The sequence below is a fragment of the Pleurodeles waltl genome, chromosome 11 (assembly GCF_031143425.1).
Source record: "Pleurodeles waltl isolate 20211129_DDA chromosome 11, aPleWal1.hap1.20221129, whole genome shotgun sequence".
Taxonomy (NCBI): Eukaryota; Metazoa; Chordata; class Amphibia; order Caudata; family Salamandridae; genus Pleurodeles; species Pleurodeles waltl.
This window is the reverse complement of record NC_090450.1, coordinates 829,003,003-829,023,899: the sequence shown is the minus strand read 5'-3', so window position 1 is coordinate 829,023,899 and position 20,897 is coordinate 829,003,003. Positions and strand designations below refer to the sequence as shown.

At 41.9% G+C, this 20,897-nt stretch overlaps 1 protein-coding gene across 3 annotated transcripts in view; it reads right to left on the bottom strand.

Annotated features, from left to right (window-relative positions):
• TTC28 (tetratricopeptide repeat domain 28) overlaps positions 1-20,897 on the bottom strand; it is a 1,605,451-nt gene that overhangs the window by 20,803 nt on the left and 1,563,751 nt on the right. For 2 of the 3 annotated variants that reach the window (XM_069214678.1, XM_069214677.1), the window contains 5 exons: positions 18,268-18,392; positions 15,513-15,744; positions 10,348-10,424; positions 8,912-8,935; positions 2,694-2,823 (listed from right to left, as the gene is read on the bottom strand). In XM_069214678.1, coding sequence (XP_069070779.1) covers positions 2,694-2,823; positions 8,912-8,935; positions 10,348-10,424; positions 15,513-15,744; positions 18,268-18,392 — 588 coding nt within the window. The remainder of the gene's footprint in view (positions 1-2,693; positions 2,824-8,911; positions 8,936-10,347; positions 10,425-15,512; positions 15,745-18,267; positions 18,393-20,897) is intronic. The other variant, XM_069214676.1, reaches the window with a different exon arrangement.

Below are 20,897 nucleotides of genomic sequence, written 5' to 3'. Positions count from 1 at the left end.
TTGATAAAAACAATACTCCTGATCTATGCTGTGATGCGATCATAGTCTGTGAAATAGCTAACCAGTTTTGTGAAAGGGGCAAGTTTGCTATAACCTCTGGTTTGAATCGGGAAAATAATGTACAACTTTATTTCCTATCTTTTGTCTCAAGAATGTAATGTTTTACCAACGCTTGTTTGTTTCCCTTCACAGAGACTTTCGTGAGACAGCTGCCTGCTGTTCATCCCGAATTTATTGAGCAGGGGCAGCACTTAGTATTTTGGGATGTAAAGACACACACTCACGATAATGTGCAATCCCTGCAAAATAAAACAGACCTACCAGTTTTAGTGGCACACTAGAACAGCAAAAGCAGGCCAAATAAAATCAGTTCACAACCTGTTCAGATTGTCCATGTTTCAAGGGTCACTCTGGACATCTTGGTCCTCATTAAAATTAGGCAGTAACCCTGATTGCGGTGCGAATCACATTTGGTGCTCGGGTAAGTGGTGAAAACCTGAATTGTCACCATATGATCCTTCTTTTAGGGGCAAGGAACTCAGAATGGGGTGGCATTATCATTTCTGGTAAAGGCTGCACCTGGCAGCATCAGTATTTACCAGGTGTGATATCACTTCCAAAAAAGGGGGCACTTGTAAGAAGACCCCTTGTCCTCCTCAGTTATCAATGAAAAGAGAGGGCAAATTAAATACTCCCATGTGCAAACCTTGTACTATGACACTCTTGAAGGATTGGAAAGTGTGTGGTTTCTAGATAGTGGACCAACAAGCATGTAATGCACCACTTACCCTCCCACCTCAAGGAACAATCATTATCCTGCATTGTGTGCTTATGCGTGTAATGTTTATATCAGATTGTGCCCATAAACTATTTACACGCATTGGCAAAACAAAAAGAATTGGCCTTGTAGACCTGGTCACTATGCCAATATTTTAGCCGCTGCTGTGAAGCATCGTCATAATGTAAAATTATTTTTGGTTATGCTACGCAGCATCTGCAAAAAAGAAGGAAAGAAAGAAAAAAGGGCATGATGAAACTGTCGCTTTTGCCAGTCGCATCATTCTCAAGTTGTGCACATTCATTATGACGTATACGTGCACATGCATCCCCACACATGTGTGCGCCTACAGAATAACACTGGAGCCTGTTTTTTTAAACGATTGATCTAAGATGATGAATGTTACCTGGATTTGTACATTTAAAAAAAGGTAAATGTTAAAAAAATCACTTTTTTGTAGCTGGCCTTCTGGCAGCAAACAGCAGTGGCTACACTCACCAAACTTTAAATAATTGCAAGTGCCTGCGAGGTGAAGCAATAGAGAAACATGTGACATGAAAGCAATTGGTAGTGGAGGGGATAAAACTAAATAATGCTGGACGGGTTGAGGAGGGGAAAAGCAGAACACAGAAGAGACAGCAGGGAATGAGAGAACAACATAAGGGGTGGGAAATTGGTAGAGGGAGAGGCATGTGAGGGAAAACTCATGCACTGTCATGGATTACTTTACGAAAAATAAAAAGGTAATGCCTTAGAAGAGAGCAGTGGAAGTAGATTAAGTCAGTCAATCTAAAGGATGTTACACAGGCTATGCTCCAGGAGAGGAACAAACACAAGAAGAGGAAGAAAGAGGAAGGAACGCCACTGTGTAGGAAGCAAGCAAATGAGAGTGACAACAAAGTCACCCAATGGAAGCAGTGAGTGGGCTCCAACCCCACTGTAAGTTCTTGCTATAGCCCACGGAAGGTCTTTTGTAACCAGACATCTAAAAGCTGCCAGATAGGTGAGACCTAAAAAAGGGGTACGCTTAGATAATGTCATACATATTGATCTATATACATTTATAAGCACCAGTAGAAAGTTTACAATCACATGTATGAAAGATTTAAGGGGGGTGGTCATGAATTATGAGCAGAATAGCTTTACATGAACTGATCAGTTTTTCCTGCATTAACCAGTGAAATAAATGTTATTTTTCAGTTATAAAGTTTCAAACTGAAACAATGGGTTGTGGTCAAATTAACGTAGGTTTTATCACAAACAAAGTTGATTTCTGTAAATTTCGTGGCTCATTTTAAGTTCGGAAGTCAGCTCACTTAGCAGTCAAAATGGCACTGGGAATTCCTATATCACATCAGTGGAGGGCAGTCAATCCTATTTAGAGATCCTTCTCTTGAATGCAGAGCTTTCTCTACAGCAGTGTCTCTCATTTGTATAGTTAGAGCTTCTTTGGGGGGAAAAAGTCAGGTAGCAACTGGCAGTGCCCCGATTTATAAATGTGGGTCACTTTTTTTAGCTGTTTGATTCACCAATGAAGGCCATTTTCATTCTGGTGCCTACGCTTATTTTCTGTCCCAGTCTCACCCGGGCTATACCTCTCTGGGGAAGAGTTATTACCCATGTGGCTCCAATTTGAGGATACATTTCCAGTAGCCACTTAGTTCACTCCCATCTAGCTCATAACTTAGGGGAGTGAAACATAGGTGTCACTCTTTACTCCTAGGCAAAATTGCTCTCTGCTGCCCAGAGCTTACCTATTTTGGTCTGGTAACAGGAATTTGCTATCCTCAGTATTAACCTATCACAATAATTGAGTTACACGTAACTAATAAATCAAGGAAAATACGTTAAAAAAATACTTCTCAAGGGAGAAACCATTTCAATTATAAAAGAAGAGTCCACAAGCACACCTTACCTAAAGCTGCCAAGAACTCATGACATCCCGGTAACCTCCAGAGCTGCACGCTGATGGAAACCTGAATTGGTGCTGAAGAAAAATCATGTTCTTTCTCTCCAGCCTGAAGCTGGACCAAAACTTGATGCAGCTGAAAAAAGGAGGCATTTTCATTAAAGCACCTGAACCATTCAGTACTACTGAAAAGGTACATTCTCCTGACAACGTAGCATTTGAAAATGAGGCTCAAAAACAACTCAGTATTTGCGCTTAGCTCATCTTATAAGGCCACATTTACAAATGGCCTCATACTTCTGTCCAGAACAAGCTGCTCCCCAAAGACGTGCAAGTAAAATTATCCTGCACATAGATTCACTAACAACACTTACATGCAAGAGTCAGGCATACTCAAATTCTAAAAAGGGGGGTGCTCAACCTCATCTGTTGAATTCATTATCTCCCATGAACAAAATGGATGTATCGAAAGAAGACTACTTACCTCAGCAGGCTACTGACCTTCAGTGCCAGGCATCAGGGGGCGCACTACTTTTGGTGGGCCCTGAGATGTCTCTTAAGGGCAATGTGTGCAACTTCATTACTACTTCTTAATTTGTAGCAGAAATGAAATCATGTGCATCACTATGGATGCTCTGGATGCACTTTAAAGTTTGGAAGCAAGGGAGGCAAAGGACATGAAAGGTGGACCACACTCAGCACTGGCCACACCCCTGATCACTGGCCACAACCCTGATTTTGCCCTTCCATTCCTCTCACCAGCTGTGGCCGTTCCTAATGCACCCTCTAAACTTTTCCCCAACAAGAAGAGTGTCTGTCAGGCTGAGCAAAGATTAGTCTGACAGACAGAGTTTATTTTCAGATCAGGCAACCAGGCGCTAGACAAGTGCTAACTGTAAAGCTCCTGGCTGCCTGAGCTGAGCTTCACCAGTCTGAAGATGTCACAGCTTCTGTGGGCGTGACCTCTTCAGCCTGACAAAGCACCTTGAGCCCCCCCCTCCTTCCTGATGAGGGGGAGCTTCACTGATTACCTCGGACCTGGGAGTTTCAGTCTTAAACCCCGAAGTACCCAGGGAAGCGTGTCAATCAATGACAGTTTGTCACAGAGTGGGTTGGGGTCAACAACTCTTATGACAAGGTAGAGTCTGCTGTCTTCCCTCATTGGTTGACCTAGGGTTAGCCAATGAGGGAAGGCAGCACTACCAGCCCTCCTGGTACCTCCTAGGCAGAGCAGTAAAGGTGTTAATTTTTTAATAATGTTTGGTATGTGACTGCATGCATGGGTATATGTATGAACATTTGGGAGTTTGTTTTGTGGATGGATGCTTGTGTGTGTGTGCACGCGTGTATGGAATGCATGGGTGTGAGTGAGCATTTGTGGGTGAGTCTATGTGTGTGTGTGTGTGCATCCTGTCCACCCACCTCTCTGCTAAAATTAAAGCCACCTCAGCCTCCCACCCCGGCCCACACACACTCAAGCCTCTTATGTTTCCACTTGATTATTAAAGTCACATTTTATGCTTCCTATTATGATACATTAAGAGGCTTACTAGTACTAGTAGCACAATTTCCAAACATTATTTTCACATATTCAAACAGTCAGCTCAAGGTCAAGATCCAGAATAATCAGATTGCCGCAATGTCTCTGATTTTACCATGATAATGATCTGACCACAGTTGGGTGTTTCATTAATACGAGTTAATTAACGATCTCGGGTCAACTGACAGCAGACAGATCGTTAGGTCAATAAATCCAAAGCCACGGAGTTCAAAAACTATCACCATTGCTCAGGAATTCAAGCAGATGTGGAAGGTAAGCAATCTGCCCTACACCCCAACTCAAAATCCGTGAATCCCAAGCCCTACTCTCTAACTCAAAATCCGTGAATCCCAAGCCCTACTCTCTAACTCAAAATCCGTGAATCCCAAGCCCTACTCTCTAACTCAAAATCCGTGAATCTCAAGCCCTACTCTCTAACTCAAAATCCGTGAATCCCAAGCCCTACTCTCTAACTCAAAATCCGTGAATCCCAACTCAAAATCCGTGAATCCCAAGGTGCGGATGAGTTTTATTTAAGCCTCATCATGCTGCACACGTGAATAGTTTGACAACTTCTACCTGGTGCCCTTTATTCAAATCACATTCAAAATGTGCTTGTCTCCTAAAAATAATCAGAGCAATTCACTTCTTCGCTTTTTATAACCTGTCTCTGAAACATGTAATGCATTTAGACATGTACAATAAAATATCTGTTTAAGTTCCCACTTGGTCACAAAGTCTTGTGATACAGCAGCAATTAAACTTGTGTACGCACGTTTTAGTATCAGACCTGCCAACCTTGAACTTTTTTCGATGTGTGATACTGGACGAGGTAAATAGTGGGCTTCCAGGGGCTGGGCCTCGGGGAGAGAGCTTTTGAGCACCTCAACATCTGGCTGCAATGGCTAGCACGTTTGCACTGCAAATGATTTCAAAGGCAGTGTGGGCTTCCCCCTTGTTCATTAAAGTTAAATACCGGGGGCCGTATTACTAAAAGTCTGCACTTTCCATGTTTGCATCTTGCACACCTTTAAGGAGGTGTGCTGGGTGCAAACAGAGAAAGTGCGCACTTTTATGAAGAATGCACTGCCCTGCGGGGCAGCTGCAAACTCGCCTGCTTTGGGGGCAGCACATTCATGTGAAATATGAAGCAGACGCTCAAAAGCTGCTTTGTAAAGCTGCTCTGTGTTTCCGATAGCCCGCCTACCAGTGCTTAACTTGTGCTTGTTGTTTCCGGTGCTGAGCACCGGCACTTATTTGTGAGGGCCGGGGCTTATTCTTATGCCTCAAGCATTTGCTGCGAGCAAAAGACACATACGTGAAAGACGGAAGAAGGAAAACCTAAAAAGCGTCATAAAGGGAGAAAGTAGAAAGTTGCAGTATGTACTGAAGGGGCAGGGGTGGCCGTAAATGGATTGAAGAGGCCCGAGATGGCTTCAAGATTACGCTGCCTCAATACTCAGTGCTGGCAGATTTAATTACTGCAGCCTCGTGTTTAAGAGAAGGGCTTTGAGCACCGGCACCTCTTAATTTACAAATTAAGCACTGCCGCCTACACTTTCAAAATGGAGTCGAGATCCCTTTGCAGACAGGTGCAGTGAGTGACTACACCCGTCTCCAGAGGGATGTCCTGAGCGTCCATGGGATCCCCTCTTTGTCAACTCCAAAGGCTGCCCTCAGGGGGAAGCAGAGAGTGTGCCGCCTTTATTTTGGCACTGTCAGTGCGCAACCTGACAGCTTCTTTGCCTTTGCAAATTCAGTAGTTCAGTGTGGGTGCAGAGGTTCTGTAATACCAAAGTGCCTCGTGGAAGCAGAAAGCAGGTGCACAGGCTTGTTGCGCCCCCGGTGCACTTACTGTAATACAGACCCTGGCATGATTTTATGAATGCAGCACATTGAACAAATTAGCATAAGTTTTGTGTTTAGGTGAATGTTAATGCATATGCACTGGGTGACAGTTGAAAATCTGCTGATTCTATGAGGTACACACTGGCACCATGCCAGTTGTCAGGTATGGAATTTTCCAATAAAATTAGAAGCCATAAAATCTAGCTATAAAGTTAAACTGCACACCTAACTATTTATATAGAAGCAGTGGGAGACAAATCACTCAGGTCAGGTGGCTAATCAGCAGATGAAATATTATTTTCTGTAGCTGTCAACACCCCAGCTACGTGTTACCGGCCAACTGAGTGATAGCCTGAAAGGTCTACAAAACTAATTAGTTGTGGTAGTAGTGCCTTATAAACAGTAAGTTGGTACTGCTGTACTCGGTAATCAGGTTATCCCAGTCCTGAAAAAAATCAAACCATGATGTGAAAATATAGATCCCGCAACTAGTTGCCAGAGAAGGGACAAAGGGGTGTGTCCGGTAGGGGGAGCACAAAGTTATGTTATTGGATGGTTAAGACCCTCATTACAAGTTGCACAATAATGATAAAATGCAAACTCAGCACATTCACATTCCAGTACCATACAGGGTGACAGCCTCAAAAATGACAACTACACATTTCTCAAGGAGAGATACTACTAGTGTAGAGGCTCAATTCAATAATGCCTATACACACCTAAATATAATTATAGCCAAATATAGTTTGAGTGTACACAAAAGTAATGTGCACTTTGAAAAACTATATTTTTCACCAAATTATGGTTAGTGAAATTTTAGAAGTGAAAAGTACAGTGAAATATGTGCCAGCATGATGGATTTTCCACCTTTGTAAATTCACAATTAGGGGCAGAGAAAATGATGTTTCATGTGATGTGCAAATATGAAATCCACTGAACACTCAGAAACATATAATTTGGTTAATTTTTACATTTTGCAGGGAGTCCCCACAGTTATGACACAGAAGACTACTCTTCAGAAAGACAGAAATGAGTGTCCTCCAAAGATGGCAAAAGGAATGGAAACAGATGTCCATTAGAAGACAAAGAAAGATTAAGTTAGAAGTGCTACTGTCCATATCGCAGGCACGGCCCGTCCTTTAGGGCGGGGGGCCACGCCCCCACCTTTGGCCCCTCATGAAGAGTAAAGCAAAACACAAATGATGGATGGAATGCAGAATCAATCAAACATTCAGCCCCAGTCACAGATCTGGGTTTAATCCATTGTTCTTTTGCTCACCATGCCACCCCAGCTTAGACCCAGCCATATGCAAATCAGCCTTGACCCTGTTCCTCATGGGAACAGTCCAGCTCAAACTGCCAGGCTAAGTCCTCCGTGGACCGGAAACAAGCATCCTGGGACCGGTTTCAGGGTTTCACCCTTCATCAGCCTGGCTAGCTTGAATCCAGTGACATAGTGAGCCCGGGACCCACGTCTGGGCATACCCGGCGCACTTATGGCGTCAAAAGCAAAGCAAAACACAAATGATGGACGGAATGCCGAATCAATCAAACATTCACCCCCAGTCACAGACAGATCTGGGTTTAATCCATCGTTCTTTTGCTCACCATGCCACCCCAGCTTAGACCCAGCCATATGCAAATCAGTCTTGGCCCTGTTCGAGAGCAAAGGTCAGCCTGACAGACACTCTTTATGTTCAGGTCAGGCAGCCAGGAGCAGACATGCATGATTTGGGCAGACTCCTGGCTGCCTGAGCTGAACCTTGCTGGGCTGAAGAGGTCACAGCTCCTGTGGGCGTGACCGCCTCAGCTCAGCAAAGGTGCCTTGAGGCTCTCCCCCCGTGTGATCAGGAAAGCGTCACCCATTGACTTTGACCCGGGCACTTCAGGTTTAAGACCTGAAGCGCCCAGGGCGAGTGTGAATCAGTGACACCTCATCACAGAGTGGGGTGGGGTCAGCAGTCTCACTGACCCCATCCCACTCTGTGACGAGGCTGGGACTGCGGCCTTCCCTTATTGGCTGACCTAAAGCCAGTGAGGGAAGTCAGCAGTCCCAACCCTCCTGGGACCTCCGAGGCTGAAGGTAAGTGTGTGTGAGATCTTTTTTAATGAATGTTTGGTGAGTGCGTATATGTTTGAATGTTGATGAGTGGTGTTAATGGATGTGTGTGCGTGCGTGTGTGTGTGTGTGTGTGAAAGTGTGAGTGTGCTTCCCGTCCACCCCCCTCCCTCCTAAAACTGCCAGCCGCCACTGCCATATCGACATAAAATATTCAAGCAGATTTTACACCAAGCAGAACGTCTGCATGGGAAAATTTGCACAGCAGGAGTAGTCTTATAAATTTATGATTGTCATAGATTTCTGGATTTTTTTTCTCTAATTCTAGTTGAAGTCCTAAAACGTCAGCAATTTTTTCAGAGACTGGAAGGAAACCTACAAGAGTATATTTTTTATTTTTAGGCCATGCTCTACGAATCAGGACCTTTCTCTGTTAATAGAATAGGTTGATGTGGGCCATGATTGGTCAATGAAATAGTCAAGTGTGTGTTAAGTTACTTTATGTTATGTAGCTTCTGTGCTTATAGGAGGTTTGGCAACTGTGCTGAATGCTCGGGGTGAAACCTACTGCTTAGTCACCTAACTAGCAATAAGAGCTGGACCCAAACATTTCTCACATGCATAAGTGAAAATCACCACAGAATTGATCAGCAGCCTATGAAAATCAGGCACAGTTTCCTGCTTGGAGGCCTGACTTGTCTGAACTCCATGTGTAATAATGTATACATTACTCATAATTAGTAGAACATTCACATTCTCAGCTTTCCAAGTACTTACCATGCCAACCATATTTTTAACAGCCTTCAGGCAGCAGATTAAAAGGTAGCAAGAGGGGGAGAAAGAGAAAAGATAGGCTTAAAACACAAGCACAGGCTGTTTAGCATGATAAGAAATGAAAAAATGAAACTTTTATTAGTATGTGCAGCACAGGTAAAGCAACATGCTTTATGCAAATGCTGAAACACTGTAGTAGGTCAGAAAATGGAGACAAATGGAGGCTTGCAGCAAGGCCAGTTTGGAAAAAGCATAAGCAGTCAGGTGTCTTTCAAGAAATCTGCAAAAGCTAAATAAATCTAATAAGGGCTGTATGTGCAGTAATTGTGTAGTTTGATTGGGATGTGAATGTTTGGCTAATCACAAGCACAAACTAAAGTAGGAAATACAATGTGTGGGGGATGGGCATGTGGTGGTGACTGAAGTGTCACTCCTCATCTTGCAAATGTTGGTGAACATGAAAGTATATTTAAAGAACTACATTATTTACCAGAAAACTTCAATTCTGACAGTACTGTCTTAATTTCTTCCCAAAACATTCACTTCTAGCAGACAACTGAGGAAATAAATTAACAGACTATGGGGGTCATTACGACCCCGGCAGTCTTAAGACCACCAGGACCGCAAGGTCGGTCAGACCGCCGTCAACGTGGCAGTCCAATCACCACATTATGACCGTGGTGGTAGTGCCACGTTCAGCAAGCAGCGCTGCCCTGGCGATTGCGTGTCCCTTCTCTGACAGCGATTACATGGTGGTAGCACTGCCATGTAAAGGCTGCTGGAGACGGGATGCAGGGGGTCTCAGGGGGCCCCCTGCACTTTCCAAGCACTTGGCATGGGCAGTGCAGGGGCCCATCTGGCCAGCCCCGTTGCGAAATTCACTGTCTGCTTTGCAGACAGTGAACATCGCACCGGGTGCTGGTGCACCCTACGCACTACAACATTGCCGCTGGCTCTATTATGAGCCGGAGACAATGCTTTAGGCCGTTTCCTGCTGGGCCAGCGGGTGGAAACGTCATTGCAGGAAACTCTTAATAGGGCCAGCGGGACTTTGGCAGACCGACTTTTCCATCCGCCAAAGTCATAATGACCCCCTTGTCTCTGCTGTTTCCCCATTTATTAGACAGGAATTCTACTCCTAGTATAATAGCAAAAATAATTCTATAGTAAACTGACTATAAAAGTAATTATTCATTTTTTTACCAAGCAGTTCTAAAACATTTCGCTCAATGTAGACATGTATAAATTACATTAATACCAGCAATCCCTGCCAATCTACAAGAAATATAAGGTTTTATAGTATAAGAATGAAAATACTCCAGCGACCTCTGTAAGTATTGATAGTCAAAAGATTACCTCGAAGTGTTGAGGGACAGGGCACCTTATAACCAATCATTATGATGATCCCTACACAGACTGTCTCCAGGATCAATGCTTACCCGATTAATTAGCTGCTCCCCAGTTTCAGAAGCCGTAATGAGCTTACAAAGTGCTTGGAGTGCTGGGTGAGGCAATCCTGAAACAAAAATGAAAACTGTAGTATGAAAGCCTCATTCATATCTCTTTTTGATCAGAACACTTCTTTGAGAAACATTTTGCACATTGTATTGTTAAACGATCCATTTAAGCTATTTTCTGGACTTGCTTGAGATTAAACATGGACACACCCACTTGGTTTCTAGCCGTTAGCAGTCAGCATGTTTCTCTAGATGGAAATACAACAATAGTATCATAAAACTAAACAATGGCCTTGCTGACGCTGTGCACCCAAAGTTATAAATTCTTATAGGGTGTTTGACCACCTTCCGCATCACTGTGCTTTCAAGTAAGGACTGGGGCGGAGAAGACCTAGGGCAGCTCTGGCTGCTGCTCACAGTACAAGTGCATTGACAAAGTTTGATTGATCTTAAGTAGTTACTTGAAGTCGCAATTAAAGTAAAATAAATTATGTTTCTATAGTTGGCATAGCATTGTAAATGGATCTTACAAATCACCCAGACACCACTTATCATCATATTGCAAAATGATAGCGATGTTTGGTGTGGTTCTTACTTGGTTGAAAACTCCTTGTATGCAACATATATGTGAACAGTGGATGATAAAGTATGGAAAGTTTTTGAGTTTTGCTGCCAGGTATCTTGAACTTAGAATACACAAACAATGGAACTGTATTTTGTATACTATTGCCTGATTTGAAGTAGCAATTGTTGATCTTATTTATGTGTTAACAAATTGTCACTGCTAAGTTTGTTTAAAAGCACCACTTTTTTTAACCCTCCTGCAACAAATCAAGAGCGAGGCTCTGATAAACAAGAAAGATATTCCTAATTCTTCAGTTCTATTTTGCCTCTATTAAATGAATCTGGCTATCATCATCACACTTAACCAAAATCTGTGACACTCTGTATAATAAACACAGGGGACATTACTTTTTTAAAATTAATTTTATTACAGACCCTACAGGTCTCCTTATATGGATACTTAGACCCTCATACACCCAGCGGGTATGCTTTATAATTGGGTCGTGCTCCATGTTGGTTTGGATGTGCAATATCCAACAGGCTTCCTAGAAGGAGTTATTTTAGGAGATAATTCTTTGATCAAAGGACCTCACAAGTATGGCGTCTTAAGATATTTTAAGATAGGGCAACGTTATCACCACCATCCCAAACAAATGTCACACTCAAATATGCACAAACATTCTTGTCACACATTACTACCTCCAGAAACCTGCTTTCATAACACAGTGGTGAAGATGTTTGCATCTAGCACTGCCTTACCACAAAAATATGAAATAGTGCCAGTGAAATACATTCTGGGATCTGGCCAGAGATGTCTACATTGCAATTGAAAAAAACGTTTAAGGGGCTCCAAGGTTAGATGCACATACCTATATTGAGAAAAGCCACATAAATTAACTTCTGAGTACTAAACCAGGTAATACTATTCAAGAGGAAGAAAGAGCACAGCATGATGCAAGAGAAGAGATGAGCAGTTGGGATGATGTACACAGAACAAAGGGAAAAGGGAAATTGCATTGTTCAAAAATTAGAAGTAGAAAAGATGGATTTTAAAATATTTCTTGAAAGTGTACATAGTGGGCCGAATGTTCAAAGAGAAAGGAAAGTGTTACACAGTTCAGTACCTTTAGACCTATGGATTTTGATTCTAATTCTCCTTGATTTGCATTGACCAGAATGAGATCATGGGAGAGTCCTAGGTGAAAGTTATGTTTTGGTTTGTTTGTCCTAGAGCCCAGTGGTGGTCAGATACTCATACTCAGGTACATGTTTATCATACATTTTAAGATTGAAATATAGTACTTTGAAGATAATTCTTAGTGCAACTGAGCATCATTAACCATTTTGTAGTGCTCCCTTGAAAGAACAAACAAAAGGTCACATCAAACTGTATTCCTCAGATGAATTTTAATTGGTGGATCAAGCTTTGAATGAGGTGGGTGATTTGTGGGACAAAACACACTGTAGGATCAATTGCCGCTTCTGGATTTCTGACTTTTGAGAAGAGTGTATCTGGACCGCTCCATTTATGAATAGGTCATACTCCCTCTTGTCTTTGAATCTTGAGAACACAGACAAATTAAAACAAAAAACATTCACAATACGGGTCAATCCCACACACTTCTTTTCTTAGTTACAGCTGCAGAATGGCCACCAGTGAGAAAAGCTTGTGCTAAAGAGGTTAAATATGTGCAGTAAGAATAAAGTCTCAGTGCACGTGTTAAAGTAGAGCTTGCACTGGTGCAAATTTGAAACTACCAAGGTGTTGTTCATTTGAATGTATAGAATGCAGCTACACTCTCACAGATATGAATTAAGTTCTGTTTACAGAAATTGCATTAGTGGTGCAGAAGCTGCTAGAAACAAGCATGCCTTGCATGCCGCAACTGTTTACTAGAAGCAGCACACAGCTCTGCAGGCCTATAACATCCCAACAATGTGCCAATAAAGTTCTTATGGGGGTCAGGCAAATAAAAAAACAGCATCATGTGGTTTTACAACAATGAAACAGGATTGAAAAAGATGGGCCTGATTCCAAAGCTTCGTAAAGTCAGGTTTTGCTCACATGTCTGCTGGGAACAGGTCTGCAGGCCCTTTCGTGCCTTGTAAATACATGTCTATGCATAAGATTACTACGCCGCCTGACGCACAACATGAGATGCGATGTGCGCAGTGGCTTTTGACATACTTGACTGCAAGTTTCACAGAAGGTTGTTCATATTCTCATCACAGTAAATACTTGCTATGCTTTACGATGGCATGCTATATATTATAAGTAATAAGGGAATACTTAAAGTGGAGGAGGAAAATATAATCTCTTGCACACTTCCTCTGTGACTAGGCACATCTTTTTTTAATTGTCATCGGAGGGTTTGCTACACTTCACTTCTGAAAGACTTTCACCTATTGAAAGAGAACGGAATCCAGATCTTCTTGTAAGGAACTAAAGCCTTTTAAACAAAAAAGAGAAAGCATTGGCAAAGTTAAATAGGTGTGAGTTTAGGTTTGCCAGTGCTTGTTTTATTATGGTTTTTGCAAAATGTTATTGTTGAGGAAGCTGCAGGGCCATTTTTTCTAATCTCAAAAAGCACACGTTGGGGTACATTCACTAAACTTTCACACAACGCAGGACAGCAAGTAAAGTTGCTGCATTGCGTCACGTGAAAGGGCAAAACTGCTCCATATTTACAAAGATATGGAGCACATATGCTCTCTCTTTGTGCTGCTGTACTGTGTGCAGCCTAGTGGCAATACAGTGCCAGCCTAGTGGCAATACAGGCATCCTTGCACCATAGTGAAATGGTGTCTGCGTTACAGACAGGATTGTTCTTGTGCAGGATGGGACACCTTCCTGCACAAAAACAATCCCTGGAGTCTTTTTCCTTTTTCCTCTTTCTGTGTGTTCTGCAGTCGTCAGCACATATGGAAAGAGGAAATAACACGGAGACACTAAGATATTTCTCCTTGTTATGCCCATTGGAGCTTGGCCCCTCCTCCCTTGCACTGCTGTGGCTTTTGTTACGCCACTGACAACAGATTTGTTTCTTTTTTTCACAATAGCAGGTCCTCACCAACACTCATTAAACGTTTGGCTCACTGAAAATCTTTTTACATTTAACAAACTTATTTTGAGGACAAAATACTACTCATGTACGTTTTTGTCTTCATTTCTAAGTGGAAACTCCCCCAAGGTCCCTTGCAATAGGTTGGTATTCTCTCAGAGTTAGCATATTAAATACTAATTGTGAGTAAACATTAACTGTTAAGTAATTTGGAGGAGTAATTTGGACTGATTTATTTCGCTCAATTGGCGGGGTAGCACATAAAAGGTTTTAGGATTTAGGTTTTAGAATGAGCTGGTGGATGGAAGCAACCTGGTCCTTTTCTGAATAATACACAATATTATAGAGTGTATTATTATTCTGGTAACTAATATTATACAGAGGGCTTACTGGAAGACAGCAAAATCTATGCCACAATTTAAAAGAAGTCGATGTACACACAATCTGTCTTTCCTAATTGTAGTCAACAGATTAGAAATAAATGGGATGTACATGGCAGTGGTTTATGTATCTTTACTTGCCCTGTCCAGAACACTTCCAGCCTACATATTTAGGCTCTAGACTGGCTAATGTCCCTAGCGTCCACAAGATATTTAGTCCATTGAAGTGTAACATAGACGTACACATGCAAACCCTCACCAACAAGTCCATTTGGATTGTCTGTAAAGGTTAGCCCATATTCTAATTCTTCTAATTAAAGCTTATGATTGTCACCTAATGAAACTTGAGCAAATTATGAAACAGCTCAATTTAGTTTCAAGTTTTCAGCTCTCTTCTACGTAGCCTCATCTCACCCTAATAACACAGATATTTTACAATAGTACACTTCCTCCGTTTTCCTGATTCGGGCCTCTATATGGGTGACCCTGCGTGTGTTTGCAGGCGAGGCCATTAATTCCACCCATCCACAGAGAATGATAGGAGGAGTCACAAACAAACATTATTTCATTTACTGTACAAATAATTAAAATTGGTACAAAATACATAATAGCAAAACATGATTCGATCACAATGCATGCACTATTCAGTACTATGTTATGTGCAAGACCTTGTGCATGCAAAGAAGAGAGCTACGTCAGTTTATGAGGTGTTCCAAGTAAGGCATGTCCATAAAAAAATTCAAATGAAACAGGCAAGACAGTCACTAAAAATTGATTAAATAGTTAATCAAGTAGTATGTGTTGTAAAGTGGACTGATGCTTCAATGCTCAAAGAATATTTGCTGCTTTCATACTTAGTTTAATAGTGGAAAATATAAAATCAATAGGATAGGAGCCATTCTAAATCTGGACGTGCAGAATTAACATGGATGGGGGGTTGAATCCTGAGAATCCCCTGAGCAATGAGGTATTACTGGTGGAACTTGCACACTGCAGCCATATTGTAGATACTAACAAACATGCTACACATGCCTTACTTAAAATCACTTCCTTTACTTCAGGAGGCTCAGGATCTAAAAATGGAGCTTATGATCAGTTTTGTCCACTTCTTCTGCAACCATTCACTAGGAGAGATAATTACCTAGGAGGGATTGTATTGTAGTGCTGCATTGTTGCAGCCGATCCCCAGGATCTGACGTTGGGAAGAAGACTGCTGCTGGAAGACCACTGGCAGGTGGATCGAGTCGGAATCCTACAGCTGTGAGCAAGGCTTGCCAGCCTGGGATCCCACCCACTTTATTCTCCACGCTGTGCTGGGAGGTGTACATGGAGTTCCTCTGCCCATTTTGAATACGCTGTAAGGACTTTTCCACCTACAAGGCGACAATCATGACAATGTTACTTCCACCGTCTGGTCATTTCAGGTGTATATTAGCTCAGCCAAAATAATACAACATTTCACCCAGAATAATCATACTATAATTACTTCATGTAAGGATATTTATACAATATTTCCAATTTCAACAGATATTTGCAGGATGCCATTTAGATGTTAGCGACCATACAGCTCAATTTATGTATAATGACTAGTACCAACATGTATGCACGTTTATGCCTTTTTACATAAGGGTAGCATTGTTTCTATGTTAACAGTAAGCAAGAAAATGTCTTGCAATCATGGGGTTATTTGATTCAAGGATGTGGCCCAAGGTTGAGGAGACACCAGCCATCTATGGCTTCATATGGGCATTCTAGCACTACGTGGGTGGTCCTGACAGATGACTGTAGGGCATGAGCCTATGAGTTAGTAGTACATGTGAGAGCTTGATAAAAATGGCAGGCATATATCTGGGGGAAATTCAGGAACTGAATTTTATTTAGCATTTCACAAGTATGCCAAGCTGTACTATGACATATGATACCATTAGCCATTCCTGCCTTTTCAGCAAACAGCATGTTACATTGTGCGACTTCTAGTTTTACTGTGATTATGGGCTTAAAATGTTGACATGCAACGTTCTGTTGGCTAAAATGACAGCAATGGCTGAAGTTATTATACATGTCATAGGACTGCTTGTTAGGTATGATTTCAAAGTTTACAAAGTCATCTAGTCCACAATTCAAAAACTGCTTGTTTTTCAAGAAAAATGAAAGGTAAACACTGCTCACTTATTTTATGGGAGTTCACTATTTCACTAAAAGTTTGCATTTTAACAAGCAATGGCAATGCAAACTATTTGCCATTTGTGTAGTAGACATTTTTGTTCCAAGCTTCACAACACGATAAAGGTAAAACAGGGACAACAGCTGTGCAGCCTTGCCTACCACAAAGAATAGGTAGTAAACATATGGCAGTAGAGAAGTAAAATTCCACAATTCTCTCACTCATACAGGTTCAAAACAGGTCAGGTAGATAACACACACTGAAGATGGAGTGAGTGCATTTAAACGACTATTGTGTACTCTCCATAAACAGAAATAAGCATACTAAAAGTATACAACTCCGAGAAGAAGCAGCCAAACCCCTTACTGAAGTACCATGCCTTCATGTTCTCATATAGGATGATGGATTCTTACCTACCTGGTGTGGTATGCTCCATCGGTGGGTTCCACACCCGGCACGAGAAGCACACCATTAACTGGTTGTACAGTACCCTAGTTATGGGTTCACACACTTGGATGAGACTATGTACCCTAAAAAAGCATTTATGTTTTATCTTTGTTAAACTGTCAGACTTATTTTAGAACTGTGTGTAGGTAAGCAAAATATGTTACTGGTTTTCAGTACCACAAGGGTAAAAAGAGAAGGCTCAAGCAACTGTCTCTTCTTCTCATATCGGTTCACAAGTTTGGGGCTTGAAATTTCCCCTATGGGATCAAGCACATTCCTCAGGACTGCAGGTATATTAAATCAAATACTGTGAAACTGCCCCTGGTTCATAGAGCATGTTCTATTCCAAGCAGGTATTTTTGTATAGCACATAGCGACCCAATTGGGCCTCCCAGCACTGATGACAACTCACCTGTCGGCTTGCTAGATTTACTTAAAGTTATAGTATAGTCAGTAAATTGAAAAAGCTGTGTCTTTAGGGGTTTTCTGAAGCTAGATACAGATTGGTCCATTCTGAGTACAACGGGGAGGTCTTTCCCAAATTTGTGGACAACATAGGCGAAGGAACGCCCACTGCATATTGCTTTCTTTCTTTAGAACAACAAATCCTCTTTATTTTTATGCCCTTTCAAACACCCATCATCTACTTTTATAGGGCTGATTTCAGGAAACTAATAACATGCTGGCTGGCACTTTCCAAATGGTTCTCTCTAATATGGATTTACTTGAAGCATCCTTCCCTTCAACTAGCTTACAATTAATTCGTCTTTCTTTCTGCTCCTATTACATTTTACTGTGTCTACAGGTAGAGATGGAAAACTCATGAATGCCATGTTTTACATGTTCTCCACCCCTTTTACATATCCCTGGAAAAAATAGAGAATCTACCTGATTGCAAACAACCAAATGGCCCAAGAACATATTATGAGAAGGCCCTTTAGTGAACACCTAATATCAAAACAGGCTGATCCCAAAAAATGAGGGTGTCACAGGAAGTGCACTGATAGACACCCAGTGCTAACAGCGAACCTGTTACAAGAGTGAGAGTCTGATTTGATGTGCCGGGGGTATCACTCGGGGTGTTGAGTTGCCTCCCGATACCAAACTCCTGCTTCTCCAAAGAACGAAGAGACCATTGAATGGTACTGACAGTGTCCTGCTGCCTACACCTTTCCATACACAAGAAAGGGGATTGTTGGATCCCAGTGACACATTAAACAACAGAACAGAAATGTAAAATGATATGAGAAACCTTGAACCGATAGGCTAACACTTTCATTCCTACCAGATGTAGCAGGACCCGCAATGCATCTCTCGCTCGTTCCGGGTGTTGCAGTATCTCCGTTAGTGCTTGTCCAATTAACGATGATGGGCTGTTCAGCTTCACGTCACCACCAATAAGCATGAAACCTACACAGAATTGATATGGAAATATTTAAAGGTAATTTTGTTCCTCAGAAATGGCTCAGCTATTGGGTGTGTTCCAGCACGCTCTGGAGTAATAAATTCTGACTACGTACATTGTACAAACGAATTCTCCATATACAGTACTGCAAACACCTAGCATCTTCTATCCAAACACACGTTTTTTACAATCTTTTTATTAGTCTTTTGGAGGAGCGCAATTGGAAGGGCTCCGAGCTTTTAAATGAGAACTAAACACCTTGCAATCTCAATGGGCACATGATTTCGCAACAAGGGATAAAAGAACACAAGAGAAATCTATAACCAATAGGCGAAACAGGGGATTCATTTGGTCTGAGATAAGCCCACCCCTTTCACAACTGCAATGTAAAATAACAAGATGTGAGGTATGTATGTATATCAGGAACAGTACGCGTCCTCCAATCACGCCGCTATAATTACAAATGTTTCTCCTAAACACAGACAATAGGCTGCCTTCTCTAACCTAATCCCTCCACTGACAAACCACAAGGCAGTGAATCTGCAAGAAGGGTGTATATTTAGAAAAATGTAATGAATTCATAGGTGGATCACGTTTCTACAGTATACCATACGCACATCAACCATCCTCAGATCCAGGGTTTCAAACATCAATCTCACTGTATTCACACCACAACTTGCTATAAAAGGAAAATGTTCATTTTCTTTTAAACTAATATTGCAAAAAAAGTCAGACTGAACGTTTCCATTTATCCATACTTTGTAGAATGAAACCACGGCTTATGAAGAGGACTTCAGAATCGCTGTTTAAGCCCTGGCCCATCACACCCAGAGGTTAGACACACCTTCAGGGTCGGACTGGGACAAAAAATATGCCGGGCCCCAAAATAAAATGTACCATTAGCGAATCAGATACGTTAAAAAGTGTCCCACATTTACAAATGAGGAACGTTTTGAACTTGTAAAGAGACACTATCTAGGTATTTTGCAAAGTACGAGATACTGACTGCATTTACCTTGCTGCAGGGAATGTTTGAGGTAATATCAGGAAAATCAAGAGTAAAAACCGGCCCACCAGATAAAGAGACCCACAATCACCCAAAGAATACTGCCCACACACTGACCTGACAGACCAGTCCCTCTGACGCTGCCTGTTTGACCTAAAGGCTAGTTCAACCCTGCACACCCTACTCACTCTTGTCTACCTTCCATCACTGTGCACCACTGCAGTGTCAGGCATGCTACTTTTCACTTTGTGAAAACACTAACAATATTCAATCACACCATAATAGGGTGACCTTGTCACTGCATATCATCAAGGACACTATGCCCAGTCCTCCACTTTTTGCCTAAGAATCATTGCTTTCAGGTGTTAGTCTCATCAGTCCAAAAAAGAACACCAACACCATAACATCCATAATGCATTAGGTTGTCACATAATAGCCCAGGACTGTGAACATTGTCTGTTGTGACAGAGTGAGAACTACTGTAATAAACTGGCACTGGATGACACTGCAGACCTTCATCAACTACAGTCACTGCTGTATCATAAGCAACACAAGAAGAACAAATCTACCAGCAAATCTGGCAGATGAAAACTCACTATCTCAGGAGACCAGTTCAACTCACAAAGCTATGACATTATCAGGCTTGAAAGCTAGAGATACCAAGATGAGAAGACCAGAAAACATGCATACTCATGTTATGCTCCCAGAATCTGGTACAACATCCTGCAGATCAGGTATGCTTTTGCAGTCCTCCACTAGAGAAAACAGATTATTCACAACCAGTCAAGAACCGCTTAGTATCTCCAGCCCACTGGGTTGACTCATGTAGAACTCTTTCTGTACCTCCACTCCCTCAGCTTTTTAAGATAATCCTGAGCCACTATGCATATGTTGCTTCTACCACCTAGTTTCATACAATATGAACCCAAAACAATACATGCATATGTACATACAAATCTGATGCAATAATACCTTCCCCCAGAAGCCATGACCAAATCCCACAATGCTGCAGCATGTGTTCATGAAAATAAGGAGAAAGCAATCATTGAGGGATGTCATGATTTTAACAGAAAATGTACTTTTGAAAAACTCCAGGTGTAAATGTATGCGCACTATCTTCTCCATGTCCTTGTGCAACATGGGTGGATAACCTTGCTGCATCTATGCAGGTCAATCGATCATGGGCTCCACCGGATGCCTACCAATCAAATATATTATTTTGCTAGATGTTTCAGAGGGAAGGGCTCTTAGGGACAAGAAACTGCAAGCCAATAGCTAAATACGTTGGATAAGAAATATGTATGCACAAAAACATGGCACACTACTGTATTGTAGTTTCCAGGGCATCATATCCTCAGGGCTGTAACCCCAATCCTGCAAATTCATGAGACCTGAGCATGTCATTAGCAAGGGATCTTATTCATTGCCATGGCCTCCAATGCCAGATGTGGCAATCATCGGTTAAGAGTCCAGGCACATAATAGATCATTAGAACCATGTGACC